This window comes from Tachypleus tridentatus, chromosome 10 (assembly GCF_004210375.1).
Source record: "Tachypleus tridentatus isolate NWPU-2018 chromosome 10, ASM421037v1, whole genome shotgun sequence".
Classification (NCBI taxonomy): domain Eukaryota; kingdom Metazoa; phylum Arthropoda; class Merostomata; order Xiphosura; family Limulidae; genus Tachypleus; species Tachypleus tridentatus.
This window is the reverse complement of record NC_134834.1, coordinates 100,327,331-100,350,420: the sequence shown is the minus strand read 5'-3', so window position 1 is coordinate 100,350,420 and position 23,090 is coordinate 100,327,331. Positions and strand designations below refer to the sequence as shown.

At 30.4% G+C, this 23,090-nt stretch overlaps 1 protein-coding gene and 1 long non-coding RNA gene across 2 annotated transcripts in view; both read left to right on the top strand.

The window, feature by feature from the left end:
• Positions 1–10,108, top strand: part of LOC143228428 (endothelin-converting enzyme 2-like) — a 56,482-nt gene extending 46,374 nt beyond the window's left edge. The window contains exons 10-13 of the mRNA XM_076459691.1: positions 4,757–4,834; positions 7,566–7,666; positions 8,360–8,447; positions 10,046–10,108. Of these exons, the coding sequence (XP_076315806.1) occupies positions 4,757–4,834; positions 7,566–7,666; positions 8,360–8,447; positions 10,046–10,108 (330 nt within the window). The remainder of the gene's footprint in view (positions 1–4,756; positions 4,835–7,565; positions 7,667–8,359; positions 8,448–10,045) is intronic.
• A 3,971-nt stretch (positions 10,109–14,079) lies between these two features.
• On the top strand, positions 14,080–17,878 carry LOC143229958 (uncharacterized). Its single transcript, XR_013016135.1, has 3 exons — positions 14,080–14,108; positions 16,478–16,545; positions 17,750–17,878. It is a non-coding gene; the product is annotated as an uncharacterized LOC143229958 (long non-coding RNA).
• The last annotated feature ends 5,212 nt before the right edge of the window (positions 17,879–23,090 follow it).

The window sequence follows — 23,090 nt, the reverse complement described above, 5'->3', positions numbered from 1 at the left end:
TAAACCAACATTCCAGGGTACCAAGATATCTATACTAAACCAACATATCATGGTACCAAGATATCTATACTAAACCAATGCTTCATATTACCAAGATATCTATACTAAACCAACATTCCAGGGTACCAAGATATCTATACTAAACCAACACTCCAGGGTACCAAGATATCTATACTAAACCAACACTTCATAGTACCAAGATATCTATACTAAACCAACGCTTCATAGTACCAAGATATCTATACTAAACCAACACTTCATAGTACCAAGATATCTTTACTAAACCAACATTCCAGGGTACCAAAATATCTATACTAAACCAACATATCAGGGTACCAAGATATCTATACTAAACCAACACTTCATATTACCAAGATATCTATACTAAACCAACATTCCAGGGTACCAAGATATCTATACTAAACCAACATATCATGGTACCAAGATATCTATACTAAACCAATGCTTCATATTACCAAGATATCTATACTAAACCAACATTCCAGGGTACCAAGATATCTATACTAAACCAACACTCCAGGGTACCAAGATATCTATACTAAACCAACACTTCATAGTACCAAGATATCTATACTAAACCAACGCTTCATAGTACCAAGATATCTATACTAAACCAACGCTTCATAGTACCAAAATATCTATACTAAACCAACACTTCATAGTACCAAGATATCTATACCACACCAACACTTTAGGGTACCAAGATATCTATACTAAACCAACACTTTAGAGTACCAAGATATCTATACTAAACCAACACTTTAGGGTACCAAGATATCTATACTAAACCAACACTTCAGGGTACCAAGATATCTATACTAAACCAACACTTCAGGGTACCAAGATATCTATTCTAAACCAACACTCCAGGGTACCAAGATATCTATACTAAACCAACACTTCATAGTACCAAGATATCTATACTAAACCAACACTTCAGGGTACCAAGATATCTATACTAAACCAAAGCTTCATAGTACCAAGATATCTATACTAAACCAACGCTTCATAGTACCAAAATATCTATACTAAACCAACACTTCATAGTACCAAGATATCTATACCACACCAACACTTTAGGGTACCAAGATATCTATACTAAACCAACACTTTAGAGTACCAAGATATCTATACTAAACCAACACTTTAGGGTACCAAGATATCTATACTAAACCAACACTCCATGGTACCAAGATATCTTTATTAAACCAGTGCTTTATAGTATCAAGATATCTATACTAAACCAAGACTTTAGGGTACCAAGATATCTGTACTAAACCAACACTTTAGGGTACCAAGATATCTATACTAAACCAACACTCCACAGTACCAAGATATCTTTACTAAACCAACACTTCAGGGTACCAAGATATCTACACTAAACCAACGCTTCATAGTACCAAGATATCTATACTAAACCAACACTTCAGGGTACCAAGATATCTATTCTAAACCAACATTCCAGGGTACCAAGATATCTATACTCAACCAACACTCCACGGTACCAAGATATCTATACTAAACCAACACTTCAGGGTACCAAGATATCTATACAAAACCAACTCTTCAGGGTACCAAGATATCTATACTAAACCAACACCTTAGGATACCAAGATATCTATACTAAACCAACATTCCAGGGTACCAAGATATCTATACTCAACCAACACTTCAGGATACCAAGATATCTATACAAAACCAACACTTCAGGGTACCAAGATACCAAAACTAAACTCCCAAACAATCTTGGGTCATGTAACATCATTTTTCCATAATGTGTGTATATATATATGTGTGTGTGTATCTATAGCATTAAAATGTATTCTGCCTTGTAGTTGTTATAACAAACTTTATGAAGGGTGAATAGCTAGCTGTTTGCTATTTTATTCATTCATTTAATAAGCTATTTCAAACTGTGCCTAATATTAAAATTTTACCTAACTAATGAAACAAGATATTCTGAACTTTGAATTTGAAAGTAATAAGCTAAGAAAAGTATATCTAATCAAGCTGTACACATTATTAAGATGGTTTTAGTTCCACTCTAAATAGGTAGCTTGTTTGACTAGAAGTTGACGTCAACCATGGAACATAATAATCTGTTGATTTATCAGTTGTTAATCTGATCTGCTAAATTCTGGAATTTGATGAATTAGTGGAGAACATGAAATAATACATATCAATAATGGAAGACTGCTGGATTCCATAGTTAATAGGGTGTGACCTATGAATTATTGTGTAGATGAAGAGAGAGGTCAGACTTTCTTGATCCATGCACTTACCAACTTAGTTTCCAAATTTCCTGATGTTCTTTTGGTGTTCATAATTTTTGTTATTATTATCCTGGCTGTTATAATCCTTTTCTATATTTTTAACTTGTTTTATTTCAACTGTCATTATTCTGTCATCATTTTGAAATTGATTACATTTTTGTTTCCCTTTTTAAATCACTGTTTTAGTACTTGTTTTTCTTGGGCAAGTTCTTTTGAGCTATTTGGTAGAAAAAGTCATTTAATGATAACTAATTCATGTTAACTGTTGAACTACAGACTAGCTTAACTAATGTTTGCTGATAGGAATAAGCTATTATAGAAACTAATACAGCAATTTCACTCACTTCCAAGCTTCTTTTTATGTATGACACGTATGTTTTCACATTGAAACACAGACTCAGTAATACAAAACAGAAATAACAAATTCACTGAAAGAACTTGCTAACTCAGTAATCAGACTTCTGCTTTAACTGTCTGACTCATCAAGGTACAATCAGTTGAATAAGTTTATTTACTAATATGTTTTATATAGATTATATCATTTTCCAACCTATCAAGAAAGCTGTAGTTGTTAAGCCATATGTTCATTACTTGGTGACAAAGCTCACTTTACAATAGTGCAATTGTTAAGATTATTAAAAGCATAATCTAAAATATTATTATTATTTGTTGTGTCTACATAGTGACTCACCACTTTCATTCTTAGTTATCTAATAATAACAGAGTAGTATTAATGTACATGCATATAAACCTGTTGTTGTTATTTTTAATATACAAGTGTGTGTATGTTTAGTTTAGAACTAGAACTCAGATCTTTCTTATTTTATTGTTTAGCATTTTGCTCCAAAAATTGTTTTAATAGTATTAATATTGTTACGAATTTGGAGTAGGTGGAAGAAAATTGAACATTTTGAAACTGATTCGATTAATTGGTTCACTTTTTCTACTATTTTTCTTTGTGTTGGGGCAATGTTGGGATCATAATGGTGAGTCCCAGGCTCCTTTAAAGGAGTTCAAGTAAATATAATATGATATCCTTAATCTTTAAACCATGGATATCCCTTTAAACACTTTGCTGCACAAGTCACTGTGTTACTTTCAAAATTTAATGAAACACTTTTACTATCAATTTATGTAAATTAATATTATAATATATGTTATGATTCAAAGTTTTATGTTATCTATGTTTTAAATCCTTTAAAAACTACTTAAAACTTCAGATGTATTTCACTTGGACAACGAGTTATGAAAATTCTTTGGCACTCTGTATCTTCAGTAATACAGTGGCAGTACTGTAGAGGTACATTTAGACTATAAGATGCTCATTCTTTTGGCTTATACAGTTCTCTGAATGAATACAGCTGAAACAAGTAATATTTGTTTCAATGACAGGTGCCATGCTCACTTTCAACAGATTTGTTTGAACTTAGTAGGCTACATGCAGATGTTATATACACATACATATAGTCACTAGAAAGAGCTCATTTTACACTATAGCAACGGTTTTTTTGAAATTGGCCCACACCATTTGTCATGGGATACATATAACTGACTGTAGTATTGGTGGATGCTTTATTGAGTATAGTACTTACAATTGTTTTTTACCTAAATATTTTGTAGTTAGAGATACAGTTTAAATTGTATTTAGGTATTACTGCTATATTTTAGTTAATTATCTATTAGTTCTATTTTAAAATTCATAACTGAAATATTTAAACATACATCACACTCTGCATATGTTCTTAAGGCTTACAATATTACATGATGCATAAACATTTTGCTGAAGGGTTGTGCATGTCTGCCAGAAACACCATAATACGCCTCAATGGCACCATCGATTTGTGGTGATATGAATAATAAGTGATGAAGAACAATTATAGAAAATAATAATATATTAAAAATTAACTATGTGTGAAAAAAGAGAGGACCTGAATTACGAATTTAACAAAAGGAAAGTCTTTAAAGATATTCTACAAAAAATTGAAAGGATTGTTTTTTTCTTAGTTTTAATTGTTTCATCGTATTGTATGTTGACGATGATAGGTAGTTAGTGATATAGTAGAAAAAATTAAATATAAATATTTACCTAAGACTTTTGATATTCATTTAGGAAGTTCTAGAGATTATGCAAATGAAATTTGAAATCTATAAGATAAAGAAAAGTGTTTTTATACTTAAAATAAAAATCATCTTGCACTCGAACTATTTTCACTGTATGAGTGCAAATAACTATAATATATAAATAACATTTTTATTAGAAAGATGTAATTATAATAATGCCATTCTTTGTGTACAAAATACTTATGAACTGTAAAAAATCTTTATGAGGTTTTTTTACATAAATGTCTTTCCATAGTAAAAATGATACAAACTGCTTGAGTCTGTGCTGAAAGGGTTAAGTAGTTTTTATTTTTGATAAATTGGTAATAATTATATATGCTTTTTATTTATTCTTTTAATAGATTAATTCATTAATAGTTCTATGGGGATATCCAGATATTTTACTGGATGAAAACAAGATCACAGACTACTATGTTGAGGTACATCTGAGCTTTGTTTGAGTAACTTTTAATTTATATGTAATATTTTTGTGTGTATATTATTTTCAGCCTGTCAGAATTGTAAGTACAACTATGTTAAGGATATACTTTTTTCTTTTAATAAGGATAAATTCTTTTGTACATTTATTGCTAGTGGTCTTATTGAATTGTGAATGTAATATTATTTATGGAGATCCCAAACCCATTGTGCTTTTTTCCACTTATTATGTTACTGATCATGAATGAAAGCCTATATATAAAACAGTTTCATGTGTATGAAATAATTAGAACTATTTTTAACTAAGGTTGTAGCATCAACAGTGTCTGTGATTAGGTTGGTTAGTATGTACCATTAATGTTCATACTTTTTTGATAAAGATATGCTTTCATTATTTTTTTATCATTATGATACTAGTTTCACGGTTTTTCTCTATTATGTTAGAGAAAGAAGTTATAAATGTGATACACTACATGGCCAAAAATATGTGGACACCCCTTCTAATTAGTGGGTTTGGCTATTTCAGCCACACCCATTGTTAACAGGTGCATAAAATCTAGCATACAGCCATGCAATCTTCATTGACAAACATTGACAGTAGAATGGGTTGTACTGAAGAGCTCAATGACAGTTTCAATGTGGTGCTGCCATAGGATGCCACTTTTCCAATAAGTCAGTTCGTCAAATTTCTGCCTTGCTAGAGTTGCCCTGGTCAACTGTAAGTGCAGTTATTATGAAGTGGAAATGTCTAGGAGCAATAACAGCTCAGTCACAAAGTATTGGCCACACAAGCTCACAGGCCAAGACTGTCAAGTGCTGAAGAATGTAAAAATTGCCTGTCCACAGTTACAACACTCACTACCAAGTTCCAAACTGCCTCTGGAAGCAATGTCAGCACAATAACTGTTCATCGGGAACTTTGTGAAATGGGTCTCCATGGCCAAGCAGCCACACACAAGCCTAAGATCACCATGTACAACGCCAAGTGTCAGCTGGAGTGGTGTAAAGCACACTGCCATTGGACTCTGGAGCAGTAGAAATGTGTTCTCTGGAGTTATGGATCATGCTTCGCTGTTTGGAAGTCTGACAGACGAATTTGGGTTTGGTGGTTGCCAGGAGAACGCTACCTGTCTGAATGCATAGTGCTAACTGTAAAGTTTTGTGGTGGAGGAATAATGGTCTGGGGCTGTTTTTCATGGTTTGGGCTACATTCTTTAGTTCCAGTGAAGGGAAATCTTAATACTACAGCATACAATGACATTCTAGAGAATTGTGTGTTTCCAACTTTGTGGCAACAGTTTGGAGAAGGCTCTTTCTGTTTCAGCATGACAATACCCTCATGTACAAAGCAAGGTCCATGAAGACATGGTTTGCCAAGATTGGTGTGGAAGAACTTGACTGGCCTGCACAGAGTCCTGATTTCAACCCCATCGAACACTTTTGAAATGAATTGGAAAGCCGACTGCGAGCCAGACCGTCTCACCCAAACCCACAAATACTCTAGTGACTGAATAGGAGCGAATCCTTGCAGCCATGTTCCAAAATCTAGTGGAAAGCCTTCCCAGAAGAGTGGAGGTTGTTATAGCAGCAAAGGGGAGACCAGCTCCATATTAATGCCCATGGTTTTGGAATGAGATGTTGAACAAGCACATGTTGGTGTGATGGTTGGGTGTCCACATACTTTTGGCCATGTACTGTGTGCTTTAGGTACAGGTAAAACAGAACTTCAGGTTTAAATTTCTCAAAGCTTTTTGGTAATTTAACCAACACAGAATAGATAAAAGAAATGTAAAACACATTTTGTAGGAAGTGATGACAGTTGCACATTAACCAGTACAACCAACAAAAGAATGTGATATGAACACTGAATCATATTAGTGTCTTCAGCTGTGGGTGGGTACTTCTAGAGAAAATAATATAATGGAGACACATTTTGTGTTGAATTATTGAATTTAGCTATGGGTGGGTAATTCAAGAGAACTTTTTGTTATATTTTTTCCCTGAACTTATTGCAAAATCAACTTTTAACACTTGTTTTTGAAGTTGAGAAACCATTTCTCTATTTTAATACCATTTGATTGTGAGTTTACATCTTAGGTGAGAATCATAAGGAAAGTTTCTTATTAGATATTGCTTTAAAGTTATAACATTATCCAGTTCAGAAAGAGTCCATACAGTTGGTATTTTAGACAGTTTAGATATGGTTTATATTTTGATTTAATGGACTGTTCATGCCTGTTTCTAAACTGAGATGATGTGTTGGCTTCCATTTTAAGTTTTTTTGTTCATAAGTAGAAAGATGCTCTTTGTACTATCTTTGTATAGAAACCAGGCTTTGAGTGCTGTAAGCGTACTGACTTACTGCTGAGAATTTTTTTTACTTTGAAGTTTTTTATATTATATAACCATACTCACATACACACTGTAACACAGTTTAATATTAAGATTTACCATGAAATGGTGATGCAGGAAGGCCAAGTCAGGTCAATGTAAACTTAAATCCATTTGCTTTAACTGTGACATTATTTGTTACATTGAACAAAGACTAGTTCTATTATTAGTTGTGGTTGAAAATGAAACAGATTATCAATCACAGTTTATTGATGTTACAATTATCCATAGTTTATCATTTGGAACTATATTAACTTAATTCTGATAAAGCATGAGAAATCATTGTAAACTTTGAATGTAACAGAAATGAATGATGAGGTGTTCTTTGTTTACCTGTTTCAGTTTATAGTACGAACTAATTATCTTCAAAACGTGTTTGAAGGGGAATATTTTCTGTGGAAGAAAAAACAAAAGAATTTGCTCAGTAGCCCTATTCCAGAAAGGTGGTGATTCTTTAGATACAATATGTTTGTTAAAACTATTTTAATTTAATAAGCAAACAAGAAACCTTTTGAATTGCATGATATTTCTAAAGTTTATACCAACCCATAACAAAGTTATATTGTACTTGTTATGTTTATGTATATGTTTTAGTTTTATGCTCACCTATATGAAAAATATTTCTTGTTTTTAGTATTTAACTTAGTAATCCACATGATGGACCATACACACGACTTGTAGGTCTTATATACATTTGATGGATAGTACATGTATCATGTAGGCCTTGTCTCAAGTGAACATTATTTCGGGATGCACATCCAACTTTTGGTTATGGGTTCGTATACTTCAGTGTATAAACAAATTTTGGCTGTATATAACTTTTATCTCAATATATAAACACCTTTTGGCTATATATGATTTTATTTCAATGTATGAACATGTTTTTGCTGGATGTGATTTTGTTTTAGCTATATGTGATATCTAAACATGTTTTGGTTGTATGTAGTTTTATTTCAGTTTACAAGCACCTTTTTTATAACTATTTCAATACACAAAGTAATTGTAACTTGCAACAGGCAAATTGTTTTCAGCTTTGTGTGATTTTGTGTAATTTTTATTTGCCAGTAAAACAGTAAAAAATGTTCTATGTTTTATATTTATTACATACCAAATACTTAACTTTTTCTGTTTTTTAGTTGGAGTGTGCTTCCACAGTCAGTTGAATCTGTGTATGAAACACTTGGTAATCATCTTGGTAAAAAGTTTACAGTATTTCTGCTTGTGGTACTAACAGTCTATGGTGTAGTTTATAACTCACAGTGTGTGATGTAGTTTATAACTCACAGTACATGATGTAGTTTATAACTCACAGTGTATGATGTAGTTTATAACTCACAATGTATGATGTAGTTTATAACTCACAGTGTATGACGTAGTTTATAACTCACAGTACATGATGTAGTTTATAACTCACAGTACATGATGTAGTTTATAACTCACAGTGTATGACGTAGTTTATAACTCACAGTGTATGATGTAGTTTATAACTCACAGTGTATGATGTAGTTTATAACTCACAGTGTATGATGTAGTTTATAACTCACAGTACATGATGTAGTTTATAACTCACAGTACATGATGTAGTTTATAACTCACAGTGTACGATGTAGTTTATAACTCACAGTGTACGATGTAGTTTATAACTCACAGTGTATGATGTAGTTTATAACTCACAGTGTATGATGTAGTTTATAACTCAGTGTATGATGTAGTTTATAACTCACAGTACATGATGTAGTTTATAACTCACAGTACATGATGTAGTTTATAACTCACAGTGTATGATGTAGTTTATAACTCACAGTACATGATGTAGTTTATAACTCACAGTGTATGATGTAGTTTATAACTCACAGTACATGATGTAGTTTATAACTCACAGTGTATGATGTAGTTTATGTCTCACAGTCTATGATGTAGTTTATGACTTACAGTTTGTAATTTGGTTTATAACTCATACTGTATGATGTAGTTTATAACTCACTGTATATTATGTAATTTATAACTCTGCATATGATGTAGTTTATAACTCAGTATATGATGTAGTTTATAACTCACAGTATATTATGTAATTTATAACTCTGCATATGATGTAGTTTATAACTCACAGTATATGATGTAGTTTATAATTCATAGACTATGATCCAGTTTGTAACTCACAGTATATGATCTAGTTTGTAACTCACAGTATATAATGTAGTTTATAACTCACAGTGTACAATGTAGTTTATAACTCACAGTGTGTGATGTAGTTTATAACTCACAGTGTACAATGTAGTTTATAACTCACAGTCTATGATGTAATTTATTTTACTTTTAATTTTAGTGTTCACTGTCTCAAATTAAACTGTTAGATTGAACTTTAATGATGAACCAGTATAGATAACAATAAATGTTAGACATATCAGCAACCAAAATTCTATGTTATTGCTATTATATTGTATCACATTTTCAGATTTTAAGAATTTCATTGTGGTATGTTCTCTCTAATTCATTTGCTTCTATTCTCATTTTTCAACCCTAACTGGATGAGTTAACACCTTTAAGGTGTGAAGTATACACCTACTATCAAATTCCAAAATGTACAAAGAGATTTTCTGTTTTATCAATGTTTGTCTGTTTGAACATTGATTTTTGTTATAATATTTATATATTGTAATTCATAATATGTTGAAATGTAATTTTCTTCCCAGCTGTCTGTCTGTTAAAAAAAGAGGAATTTACTTTTTTTTTAATCTCTTCCCAGAGCCTAGGTTTATATTTGTCAAGAAACCATCATCCCTCTTAAGGTTTTGTTTTTTTACCTGATTTTATTATTACAGGTTCTCAGTCCCACCTTTTATAATCTCAAAGTTTGTATGCAAACAATTGATAAGGAACTATGAAAATATCTGAAGACAAAGTTTAAATATCAGTGGATAGAGCATATTGACATCAGTGTATAGTAAATAAAGTGTTTTAAAAAGTAACTTATGTTTGTGTGTGAAAGTGATGTAGAGTAAATAAAGTGTTTTGAAAAGTAACTTATGTTTGTGTGTGAAAGTGATGTAGAGTAAATAAAGTGTTTTGAAAAGTAACTTATGTTTGTGTGTGAAAGTGAGTAGTAAATAAAGTGTTTTGAAAAGTAACTTATGTTTGTGTGTGAAAGTGGTGTAGAGTAAATAAAGTGTTTTGAAAAGTAACTTATGTTTGTGTGTGAAAGTGGTGTAGAGTAAATAAATTGTTTTGAAAAGTAACTTATGTTTGTGTGTGAAAGTGATGTAGAGTAAATAAAGTGTTTTGAAAAGTAACTTATGTTTGTGTGTGAAAGTGATGTAGAGTAAATAAAGTGTTTTGAAAGTAACTTATGTTTGTGTGTGAAAGTGGTGTAGAGTAAATAAAGTGTTTTGAAAAGTAACTTATGTTTGTGTGTGAAAGTGATGTAGAGTAAATAAAGTGTTTTGAAAAGTAACTTATGTTTGTGTGTGAAAGTGGTGTAGAGTAAATAAAGTGTTTTGAAAAGTAACTTATGTTTGTGTGTGAAAGTGGTGTAGAGTAAATAAAGTGTTTTGAAAAGTAGCTTATGTTTGTGTGTGAAAGTGGGGTAGAGTAAATAAAGTGTTTTGAAAAGTAGCTTATGTTCGTGTGTGAAAGTGATGTAGAGTAAATAAAGTGTTTTGAAAAGTAACTTATGTTTGTGTCTGAAAGTGATGTAGAGTTAATAAAGTGTTTTGAAAAGTAACTTATGTTTGTGTGTGAAAGAAAGTGATGTAGAGTAAATAAAGTGTTTTGAAAAGTAACTTATGTTTGTGTGTGAAAGTGATGTAGAGTAAATAAAGTGTTTTGAAAAGTAACTTATGTTTGTGTGTGAAAGTGATGTAGAGTAAATAAAGTGTTTTGAAAAGTAACTTATGTTTGTGTGTGAAAGTGGTGTAGAGTAAATAAAGTGTTTGAAAAGTAGTAGCTTATGTTTGTGTGTGAAAGGGGTAGAGAGTAAATAAAGTGTTTGAAAAGTAGCTTATGTTCGTGTGAAAGTGATGTAGAGTAAATAAAGTGTTTTGAAAAGTAACTTATGTTTGTGTCTGAAAGTGATGTAGAGTTAATAAAGTGTTTTGAAAAGTAACTTATGTTTGTGTGTGAAAGTGATGTAGAGTAAATAAAGTGTTTTGAAAAGTAACTTATGTTTGTGTGTGAAAGTGATGTAGAGTAAATAAAGTGTTTTGAAAAGTAACTTATGTTTGTGTGTGAAAGTGATGTAGCGTTTACAGAGAAGAACAATGGAGTTTAATGGGAAGTTCAGAAGACTTAGAAACAAATTGGGAAGTAGAGAATGGTTTCTGTAGATGTATTATTCATTCTTGAAAATTTTCTGTCTTAAATTATGTTGGTTTGAAACGTATGGCAAAACATACAGAAACCTTAATCAGGCTTAGAAGGTATGGTGGATAATTGTAAAATGTTTTGATGAATCATATGTGGCAGAAAGTTTTTATTTAATATTATTTGTTCAATTTATCATAGTCAAACAATGCAGATAAATAAAATAGTACATAATTTATTAAAAAGAAAGTATATTTATCAAATAGAAATGGTTTTCACTAGGAATATTCTTAACAAAAATACTGTTGTCAAGTCTGACCAGATAAAATTTGAATAGTATGATTGTAAGCCAACTATAAATCTTTGTTGGCTTCTGTGGTATTATTATGATATATCTGAAAGTGGTGAGTCACTGCAGTTAGTAAAATAAGATTTAAAATGAATATTAATCAAGTTGAACCTGATAGGATGTGTATATATATTTAAAATGAATAGTAATCAAGTTGAACCTGATAGGATGTGTATATATATTTAAAATGAATATTAATCAAGTTGAACCTGATAGGATGTGTATATATATTTAAAATGAATATTAATCAAGTTGAACCTGATAGGATGTGTATATATATTTAAAATGAATAGTAATCAAGTTGAACCTGATAGGATGTGTATATATATTTAAAATGAATATTAATCAAGTTGAACCTGATAGGATATGTATATATATTTAAAATGAATATTAATCAAGTTGAACCTGATAGGATGTGTATATATATTTAAAATGAATATTAATCAAGTTGAACCTGATAGGATGTGTATATATATTTAAAATGAATATTAATCAAGTTGAACCTGATAGGATGTGTATGTATATTTAAAATGAATATTAATCAAGTTGAACCTGATAGGATGTGTATATATATTTAAAATGAATATTAATCAAGTTGAACCTGATAGGATGTGTATATATATTTAAGATTGAATTTTTTAAGCAGTATTTAAAAAGTTGAGACTGTAAAATGAAAGGAAATATTTTCATGTTTTCTCAAAAAATAACAAAACATTTTGTAAATTTCACAACATAAAAAAGAAAGAGATAAAAATGTTTAATCAAAGTATATGAATTGTTCTTAACTGTAACTAAATACTGGTTGGTATTTCTTTTTAATGTTTCATGCAATACAATTAAATATTTCCATTGTGAGAAAGGAATATTTGAGGGATATTAGTATTACCTGAAGCCCAAAAATAGATTTAGTTTTGAGGGATATTAGTATTACCTCAAGTCCAAAAATGGATTTAGTTTTGAGGGATATTAGTATTACCTCAAGTCCAAAAATAGATTTAGTTTTGAGGGATATTAGTATTACCTGAAGTCCAAAAATGGATTTAGTTTTGAGGGATATTAGTATTACCTGAAGTTCAAAAATAGATTTAGTTTTGAGGGATATTAGTATTACCTCAAGTCCAAAAAATAGATTTAGTTTTGAGGGATATTAGTATTATCTCAAGTCCAAAATAGATTTAGTTTTGAGGGATATTAGTATTATCTCAAGTCCAAAAATGGATTTAGTTTTGAGGGATATTAGTATTACCTCAAGTCCAAAAATAGATTTAGTTTTGAGGGATATTAGTATTATCTCAAGTCCAAAAATAGATTTAGTTTTGAGGGATATTAGTATTATCTCAAGTCCAAAAATAGATTCAGTTTTGAGGGATATTAGTATTACCTCAAGTCCAAAAATGGATTTAGTTACATGGTGCACCAGATAAAAATGAACAAAGTGAAGATCTTGTGATGGGATCACCTCTCTCTCCAATAAATTTCAAGGACCTTTTATCTTTTCTTACTTCATGAAGTCTTGAGACTGTAATTACATGTTTTGTCTTACATACCATTTCCTTGAGGATGTTTGGTCATTAGACACTTCAATATTAATAATAAGGGTATAATCTCTAATATAGCTGCTTTGTGATTTAACTTGCATTTTGTTCCTCTTTGAATCTCATAGATGTTTTATGTAGATAGTAAAGATATGAAAAGCTTTACTGCACCTAGTAATACAGGTTTTCATGCTGCAGATTATAATCTAAGAGAGAAAATGTTTTAACTCTCAACTTTCTTAAGTTGTACAGTAAGTAGTCATGTGACTAGGAAAGATCTTAAGATTCGTTCTAACTACTAATTTTTTGGTCAACATTATATGACCATGCCTTTGATTACTGTGATACCCTACATTTTGACTGAATAACAAAATGCTTCTCTGAATAGGTAATAGAGACTTGTGCAAAATTGTGAATGAAAGTCAATGTTTCTGTTGTGAATTCACTTGTCAGGGTTAGCAAAGCAAGTAAGGTGCACCCCTCAAACTCAGATATTTATATTATTAACCGTAAACTTTGTATTGAATATTTTATTTGGCATTTATTTGAATAACTGAAATCCTTGATGATTGTGGTGTTGGAGGTAAATAATTAATTCTTTGTGCAGGGTTGTTATTATGTTTTTAAAGTTGTTTTTTTTTCCTCTCCAGTTGTTCCTGTGGGCATGTTATGTGTTCCTTTTTTTGAGGCTGGACAGCCAGAGTAAGTATAATCAAAAGGTCATTTAGTTAACACATGTAAAACTTCGTGTCAGTTACATTAAACTAATGTAGATTAAAAACAAATGTTTTTGTGAGGTTTGGAAAACAGTGAAAATCATGGAAAATTTGAAAAATGAACAGATAACTAGAAGTAGCATCAATTAACCGGTTTCATTTGGAATTATCTAAAGAAGAAATTATTATGGTTTATGTATACTTTTTACACTTCATTATAAATAGCACTATAGCTGGTTTTCTTAATGTAGATGTTTCTCAACATTTTTATTTTGTTTGGCTGGAAGAAACTTTGATGTCAGTTCATGAATGTGTGGCTAAGTGCTTGGAATTTTCTCCAACAATAGTTTGAGCAGTATAAAATGCAAGTAAGGTAACAGATTAGTTGGATTATATAACTAGTCAGTGAACTTAGTTATTCAAATTGACAATGTGTTTATAAGCAGCGAATAATCTGTAGTTTATGTAAGTTGTTAATACAGCCACTTCATTCAGTTTTGTAAATTTTGAGTTGTGTTGGTGATAGACATATAAGAAGTACCTTATTGTTTGGAATTATTAAGTTAAGCTGTTTTTCAATTAATCTTAGGTTATTAATGTAAAAATGCATAACCTGTAGTCAAATAAGAAAATAACTTATTATCAGTAAGTGTATTAGGCTTACTATTTTTATTTCTACTGAAAAACACAAAAGGATCCACCCAGAAGTAGAACCCATTACAATAATACAATGTTGTGTTTGTTTTTTTTGTTGTTGTTGTTTTTCTAATGCCTCATCACAGAGGTAAACTCAAGATAAGCAAAGTTGAAGTAACAGATAAGTTAAATAACCAAATTTGATAACTCATTAAAAGACTCACAAATCAATGATTATTAACTGATTAATTTCATCAACTAACTATCTTATGACATGTTTTATGTGGCTCATATCATTTTTAAAAATTTCACTTTGGCTCTAGTCATTAAAGCTTACTCATCATACGATGTCAAATTATCCAGAGAGGCATCTAAGTTAAACAGTTATGAGAGCTTAAAGGTATAAACCCATGATGGAGGTTTAGTGTATGAATTTTAATTTACTGTTAAGAAAGTAAACACATCTATCAGGTGGATAGCTGGGCTAAGGATAAGGTAAGTGAAAATTAAGAAAATTACTGCTAGAAGCAGGTTGAGAACAAGTAAGTTAATGACTCTGTCATTACTCATACAGGCCAGCAGATCTGATTACCTCAGTAGGTATTTGTTCAAGCTGCTCCTGATTGCTTGATGCAGTTATTAATTGTTGTGTTCTAAACTTTTGGGAGACAACATTTTGAGTTAAACATTTATCTACTGTTCCAGTGTTTAATTTATTATTCACTTGTTTACGCATGCAGTTGTCATAAATATTGAATACTTATAATGTCCAAGTATCTAATCATTTATCTTTGTTATTTTATAAGTCTTTTTAACCATCACTTATTAGTGTTTTGTTCCTTTACATAACTAACCTTTTAATGCCCTGACCACCACAGGAAAGGTTATTTTACAATATTTATCCTTGTAACCACCTTTTCTCCACTTTGTGGGTCCCTCTAACCATAGGAAGTATTTGTTTGCAATCTTTACCTGATTGAAATATATATATTTAATGCCCTTGTGTTTTTCATTTAAACATTCTTTTACCTTAGTATAATTACCAATAAACATTAAATAATTAATTTTCAATAGCCAGTAGTTTAGGTTTCACAGATTCCAAGTCTAACTAAATATCAGTTATCACTAAGCATAGCTTACTAGTTTGTATACCCAAACTATGAATCTGAGGATCCATGGTACTCAACTTGTTGCCACAAAAAAATGCACTCTGTACTTTGAGGCTATGAATGTCTCATCAAATCTCACTACTTGGCTATACAAGAGTTGTTGGTAGGTGCTGTTGACTACTGGTTTCCCTCTAGTCTGTCAATTCAAAGTTAGGGACTGTTATGCACATACAGTTCCCCTTTAGATTTGTATGAAATAGATTTTTACCTTTTTTCATCAGAATTTTCTATAAAGTGTTTCATGTTTAAGTTGAACATAAATTCAATAATTAAGCTATTTGGAACACTGAAACTCATTTTCAAAATATTAAATCAGTAGATTTATTCAGAATAAAAAAGTTTGCTATTGGAACAAAGCTGATATTAAATCAGCTGCACTTCTTGAATGGTCCCCCACTGGTACAGTGGTAAGAGTATGGATTTTCAACGCTAAAATTAGGGGTTCAGTTCCTCTCCGTGGACTCAACAGATAGCTCACTGTGCTTTGCTATAAGAAAACACACACACTTCTTGTATGTTTGTATTCTGTATCACTTATTTTACTCTACAGAGCTTGGAAGTATGGTGCCTTTGGAACGCAGCTGGCAGGAAAGATGTTTCAAGCATTTGATATGAAAGGTAATTTCTGTGGATTTGTTACCAGCGTTACACTGTCAGATTATAAATAGGATTGTATGTTGGTAACACATGATTTCTGGTTCTTGTACTTGCTAGTGTTAGATTATTTAAGTTGGCATGTATTAAGTAATTTTTCTTCCTATTAATACTATTATATCTATCTGGTTTCAAGTTATTTATTTGTACTTGATAATTGTAAACATTACAACAAAGTTGTGGTCTGCCATTTAGTTGCATTCCTTACATTGTAATGTTATAATAAACTTGTGTTAATTCAATCTGTTGACCCTACATTGAAAGAATAAAGTTGTATTAACTTATGTCATTGATGGTGTAGTAAAATAGTAAACTTGATTTCATGTTTACTGTTTGATTTTTACAAAGGTGCTGTAGATAAAAAGAGTTTTATGTTTATTTAAAATGTTTATTGTTTAAGTCTTAGGATTCTACTATTGATAGAAAGGATTCATGTTTATTGTTTAACTTTTGTGAGGCTATATTGATAAAAAGGTTTCATGTTTACTGTTTAGGTCTTGTGATGCTGTATTGATGGAATGTTTTCATGTTTTTTAAGTCTTATGATGCTGTTATATATGAAATGTTTGAGTATTTGGATGTTACTGTAGATAAATCTTTTTGATGTTTGAAAGTTATTTTTTTTTCCTTTTTGTAAAAATGCTATTTTTTCATTTTCCATCATTTTATTTCTAAAGGTATTTTCTACCTTGACAGACATAATTTTAATTTAAACTTTCTTTAAATATTTGACAGAACATAATTTTATTGGATAAAGTGTATTTCTTTAATCTTAGATAATTTTTTTGGAGTTGAAAATGTTGCTAGAGATTTGTATTTTGCTGATAACTATTTGTTTATTTGTATATAGAGTATATTTTTTTTAGATGAAATAATTTCTAAAAGATAAACATGTTACAAACTGATGATATTTGTTTGAACTCCAGCTTCTTTTAATTTTTAGAAATGATTATATTTTTAAGAAAATTAACTGTTATTATTGTTTCAATTGTAGCTTGTGTTTGCAGATAAAATTGTTTGTTTCAAACTGAATGTTAATGCAGGTAGTATGGTTAATGTGTAATTTGCTTCTTAGCTAACGTTTTTAATGTTTGGGTACAATGTCATTTTATGGATCAGACATTGGGTGATTTATATGAATATTAAAATGTTTTGTAATATTTTTAAGGTTTGCAGTACCAAGAACATGGTCAGTTAGAGACGTGGATGAGTAATTCTTCTATGAAGATATACCTAGATCGAGTGAAATGTTTAAATAACCAAATGTTTGAACTGTTGAACAAGATTAAAATGGTAATTAGTTGGAACATTTTCTTGTATCAATTTACCATGGGACTGTTGTGTATTATTGTATTGGTTACGACAGGATTATTGTGTATTATTGTATCAGTTTACCTGTGGGACTGTTGTGTATTATTGTATTGGTTACAACAGGATTATTGTGTATTATTGTATCAGTTTACCGTAAGACTGTTGTGTATTATTGTATTGGTTACGACAGGATTATTGTGTATTATTGTATCAGTTTACCATAGGGCTGTTGTGTATTATTTTATCAGTTTAGCACAGGATTATTGTGTATTATTGTGTCAGTTTACCACAGTGCTGTTGTGGTTGTGTATCATGTATCAATTACCACAGGATTATTGTATCAGTTTACCACAGTGCTGTTGTGGTTGTGTATCATTGTATCAATTACCACAGGATTATTATGTATCATTGTATTAGTTTACCACAGGACTGTTGTGTATTATTGTATCAATTTATCACAAGTCTGTTGTGTATTATTGTATCAAGTTTATCACAGGGCTGTTGTGTATTATTGTGTCAGTTTACCACATGGCTGTTGTGTATTATTGTATCAGTTTACCACAGGACTATTGCGTATTTTTGCAACAGCTTACCACAGGATTATTGTGTATTTCTACTAAATAACAGTGTGCAATAGCTGAGAAAATATGTTGAAGGTTTTATAATGTGGCTGTAGTTAGTTGGCTGAAAAACGAATGAGACTGATTCACAGTAGGCAAAGTGCAACTCAGACTGAGCTGTACTCACAGAGAGGACCTGAAACAAACATTCAAGAGCTAGAAACCTAGAAAATTGTTTATTAGTAATGATTTTTTGTTGGCTGTATCACAAGATATCTTAAAACTGGAGATATTTTAATGTTCATTAATGTACTGAATCACAGAATCTGTAGTCAAGACAGTTTATGAATTGTTGTGTATTAATGGTTGAGATAGTTTGATGAACTATTTTATAGGAATAGTTGAGATAGTTTGATTAATTGTTTTGTAGTAATGGTTGAGATGGTTTGATGAACTGTTTTGTAGGAATGGTTGAGGTAGTTTGGTGAACTGTTTTATAGGAATGGTTGAGGTAGTTTGATGAACTGTATCTTAGAACAGCTGGTATGGGTATTAACACTTTTACTGATAAGGAGAGAACAACGTTTTGACCTTCCTAACCTTCTTAACCTGAAGATGACCTAGGAAGGTCAAAACGTTGTTCTCTCTTTATCAGTAAAAGTGTTAATATCCATACCAGCCATTCTGAGATACATTTTTAATTCAAGTTGGTTTCTTGTCATCAAGTGTTTGATGAACTGTTTTGTAGGAATGGCTGAGTTAGTTTGACAAACTGTTTTGTGGTAATGGTTGAGTTAGTTTGATAAACGGTTTTGTGGTAATTGTTGAGACAGTTTTATAAATTATTTTCTATTATTGGTTGAGATAGTTTGAACTGTTTTGTAGTAATGGTTGAGGCAATCTGATTAAATGTTTTTGTTTTAATGGTTGGGACAGTTTAATAAACTGTTTTGTAGGAATGATTGAGATAGTTTGATGAACTGTTTTATAGTAATGGTTGAGATAGTTTGATGAACTGTTTTGTTGTAATGGTTTAGATATTTGATGAACTGTTTTGTTGTAATGGTTTAGATATTTGATGAACTGTTTGTGGTAATGGTTGAAATAGTTTGATGAACTGTTTGTGTTAATGGTTGAGATAGTTTGATGAACTGTTTGTGGTAATGGTTGGGATAGTTTGATGAACTGTTTTGTGGTAATGGTTGAGACATTTTAATGAACTCTTTCATGATAGTAACAAAGATAGTGTTATGAATTATTTTGTGTTAATGGTTGAGACAGTTTGGTGAACTGTTTTGCTGTAATGATTGAGGCAGTTTGATGAACTGTTTTGTTGTAATGGTTGAGATAGTTTGATGAACTGTTTTGTGATAAAGGTTGAGTCAGTTTGATAAACTATTTCATGATAGTGACAACTATCAAAGTAGATAATTATTTGTTGCAGTATTTATGTGGTCAACAGTCCAGTATTAAAGTAGATAATATTATTTGTTGCAGTATTTATGTGGTCAACAGTCCAGTATTAAAGTAGATAATTATTTGTTGCAGTATTTATGTGGTCAACAGTCCAGTATTAAAGTAGATAATTATTTGTTGCAGTATTTATGTGGTCAACAGTCCAGTATTAAAGTAGATAATATTATTTGTTGCAGTATTTATGTGGTCAACAGTCCAGTATTAAAGAAACTTGAAGGAATAAAATAATTCAAACATTTTAAGTTTGAATTGAAATATCAAGTTTAGGACATTTAATATCTCATTTTGGTTATGAAGCTATTTCTAACAGGTCTTATTTTGTCAGTTTTATGGAGAACCAACTTATATTCTTATTGATGATACAAATTTATTGGTACTTTTTATTACTCTTACAAGAAACATAAGTAAAATTTGTTTATTTTTTTCAACATTAAGGTTTTTCCAGTGTCATTTATTTCTACATCTGTAACAAGTTCAACTTTATTTGTTCTCTAATGTTAGTTCTTCTGTATGTTGGTTTTGTAAGGTTTAGCTAGAGAATGAATTAAATTAATGGTGCGACTGCTGTTTCTACAATTTTACTTTTGTTTTATTTTTAAAACTGCAAGTCCGTCATATTTTTTTTCTATTAAAGGACAAAATTAATGCACTTGAGTGTTGAAACAGTATTGTTTTCATTATGACAATGAATCAGCCCATGATAATTTATTGATAGTTAAGTAAATTTAAAATTATGTGCCATAAGTCAAATTTTATGGCTGCTTCAGAACAGTCTGGTAATGAAGTACTCCTCTGTGGAAGTGGTTCAGTAAACATTTAACGATTATTTATTGACCTCTAATGAACCTAATCCAATCGGTATATCACAAAGAACTATTGTAACACAGAAAGAAGCTACTCCAAACAGTTCACATAAAAGGCTTGTCTACCTCTGAAATATGAGTAGTTTTATCGTGTCGTACAAAGTGTCTTTTTATGGTGAGGAAAGTGTTTTAATTCTAATTTCACATTCTACTATTACATGCTTTATATAACTAAGTCTAGCTCATAAAGTGTACTTTATATAACTAACCCACATAAGTCTAGCTCATAAATTGTACTTTATATAACTAACCCACATTAGTCTAGCTCATAAATTGTACTTTATATAACTAACCCAGATAAGTCTAGCTCATAAATTGTACTTTATATAACTAACCCACATAAGTCTAGCTCATAAATTGTACTTTATATAACTAACCCACATAAGTCTAGCTCATAAATTGTACTTTATATAACTAACCCACATAAGTCTAGCTCATAAATTGTACTTTTATATAACTAACCCACATAAGTCTAGCTCATAAATTGTACTTTATATAACTAACCCAGATAAGTCTAGCTCATAAATTGTAAAATTTCTTACTACATTACTCTCATATTCCTGTTACTTTGTTTCAAACCCAACTAAAAAACTTTACAAAACTGAATTATTATCTGGCATTAGTTTACACAACTTACAGCTTTATAAACTACTATCAAAACTCTTTAGTTTACACAACTTACAGCTTTATAAACTACTATCAAAACTCTTTAGTTTACACAACTTACAGCTCTATAAACTACTATCAAAACTCTTTAGTTTACACAACTTACAGCTCTATAAACTACTATCAAAACTCTTTAGTTTTCACAACTTACAGCTTTATAAACTACTATCAAAACTCTTTAGTTTACACAACTTACAGCTTTATAAACTACTATCAAAACTCTTTAGTTTACACAACTTACAGCTTTATAAACTACTATCAAAACTCTTTAGTTTACACAACTTACAGCTTTATAAACTACTATCAAAACTCTTTAGTTTACACAACTCACAGCTCTATAAACTACTATCAAAACTGTTTAGTTTACACAACTTACAGCTTTATAAACTACGATCAAAACTGTTTAGCTTTACACAACTTACAGCTCTATAAACTACTATCAAAACTCTTTAGTTTACACAACTTACAGCTCTATAAACTACTATCAAAACTCTTTGGTTTACACAACTTACAGCTTTATAAACTACTATCAAAACTCTTTAGTTTACAATAAACTTACAGCTCTATAAACTACTATCAAAACTCTTTGGTTTACACAACTTACAGCTTTATAAACTACTATCAAAACTCTTTAGTTTACACAACTTACAGCTTTATAAACTACTATCAAAACTCTTTAGTTTACACAACTTACAGCTTTATAAACTACTATCAAAACTCTTTAGTTTACACAACTTACAGCTTTATAAACTACTATCAAAACTCTTTAGTTTACACAACTTACAGCTTTATAAACTACTATCAAACTCTTTAGTTTACACAACTTACAGCTTTATAAACTACTATCAAAACTCTTTAGTTTACACAACTTACAGCTTTATAAACTACTATCAAAACTCTTTAGCTTACACAACTTACAGCTTTATAAACTACTATCAAAACTCTTTAGTTTACACAACTTACAGCTTTATAAACTACTATCAAAACTCTTTAGTTACACAACTTTATAAACTACTATCAAAATTCTTTAGTTTACACAACTTACAGCTTTATAAACTACTATCAAAACTCTTTAGTTTACACAACTTACAGCTTTATAAACTACTATCAAAACTCTTTAGTTTACACAACTTACAGCTCTATAAACTACTATCAAAACTCTTTAGTTTACACAACTTACAGCTTTATAAACTACTATCAAAACTCTTTAGTTTACACAACTTACAGCTCTATAAACTACTATAAAAAACTCTTTCAGTAATTTTAACTTCATTATTTCAGCTTACTGGCTAATTCTATCTCATTCTAGTCTAACTTGAGCTTTACTCTGCTCAAAGTGTTCTAAATATTTGATTAAAATTCCCAGAGTTAAGCCACACCAATCACATTATATTTACAAATATCTAGGTTAGATATGTAGCCTATACAGTAATATTACAGTGAGCAACAATAAGCAGCAATTTATGTGTGGCTGGATTGTTATGAATAATGTTTTAGTTATAATAAACAGTATGACTTCTGATCCAAACATCTATAAACTTCATTGTTATCCAAGAAGTTATAAAACATGTAATGAATATTTCATTATCTTACAGATAAACCCTATGTTATGGAGTGTTAAGTTTACTGTCTG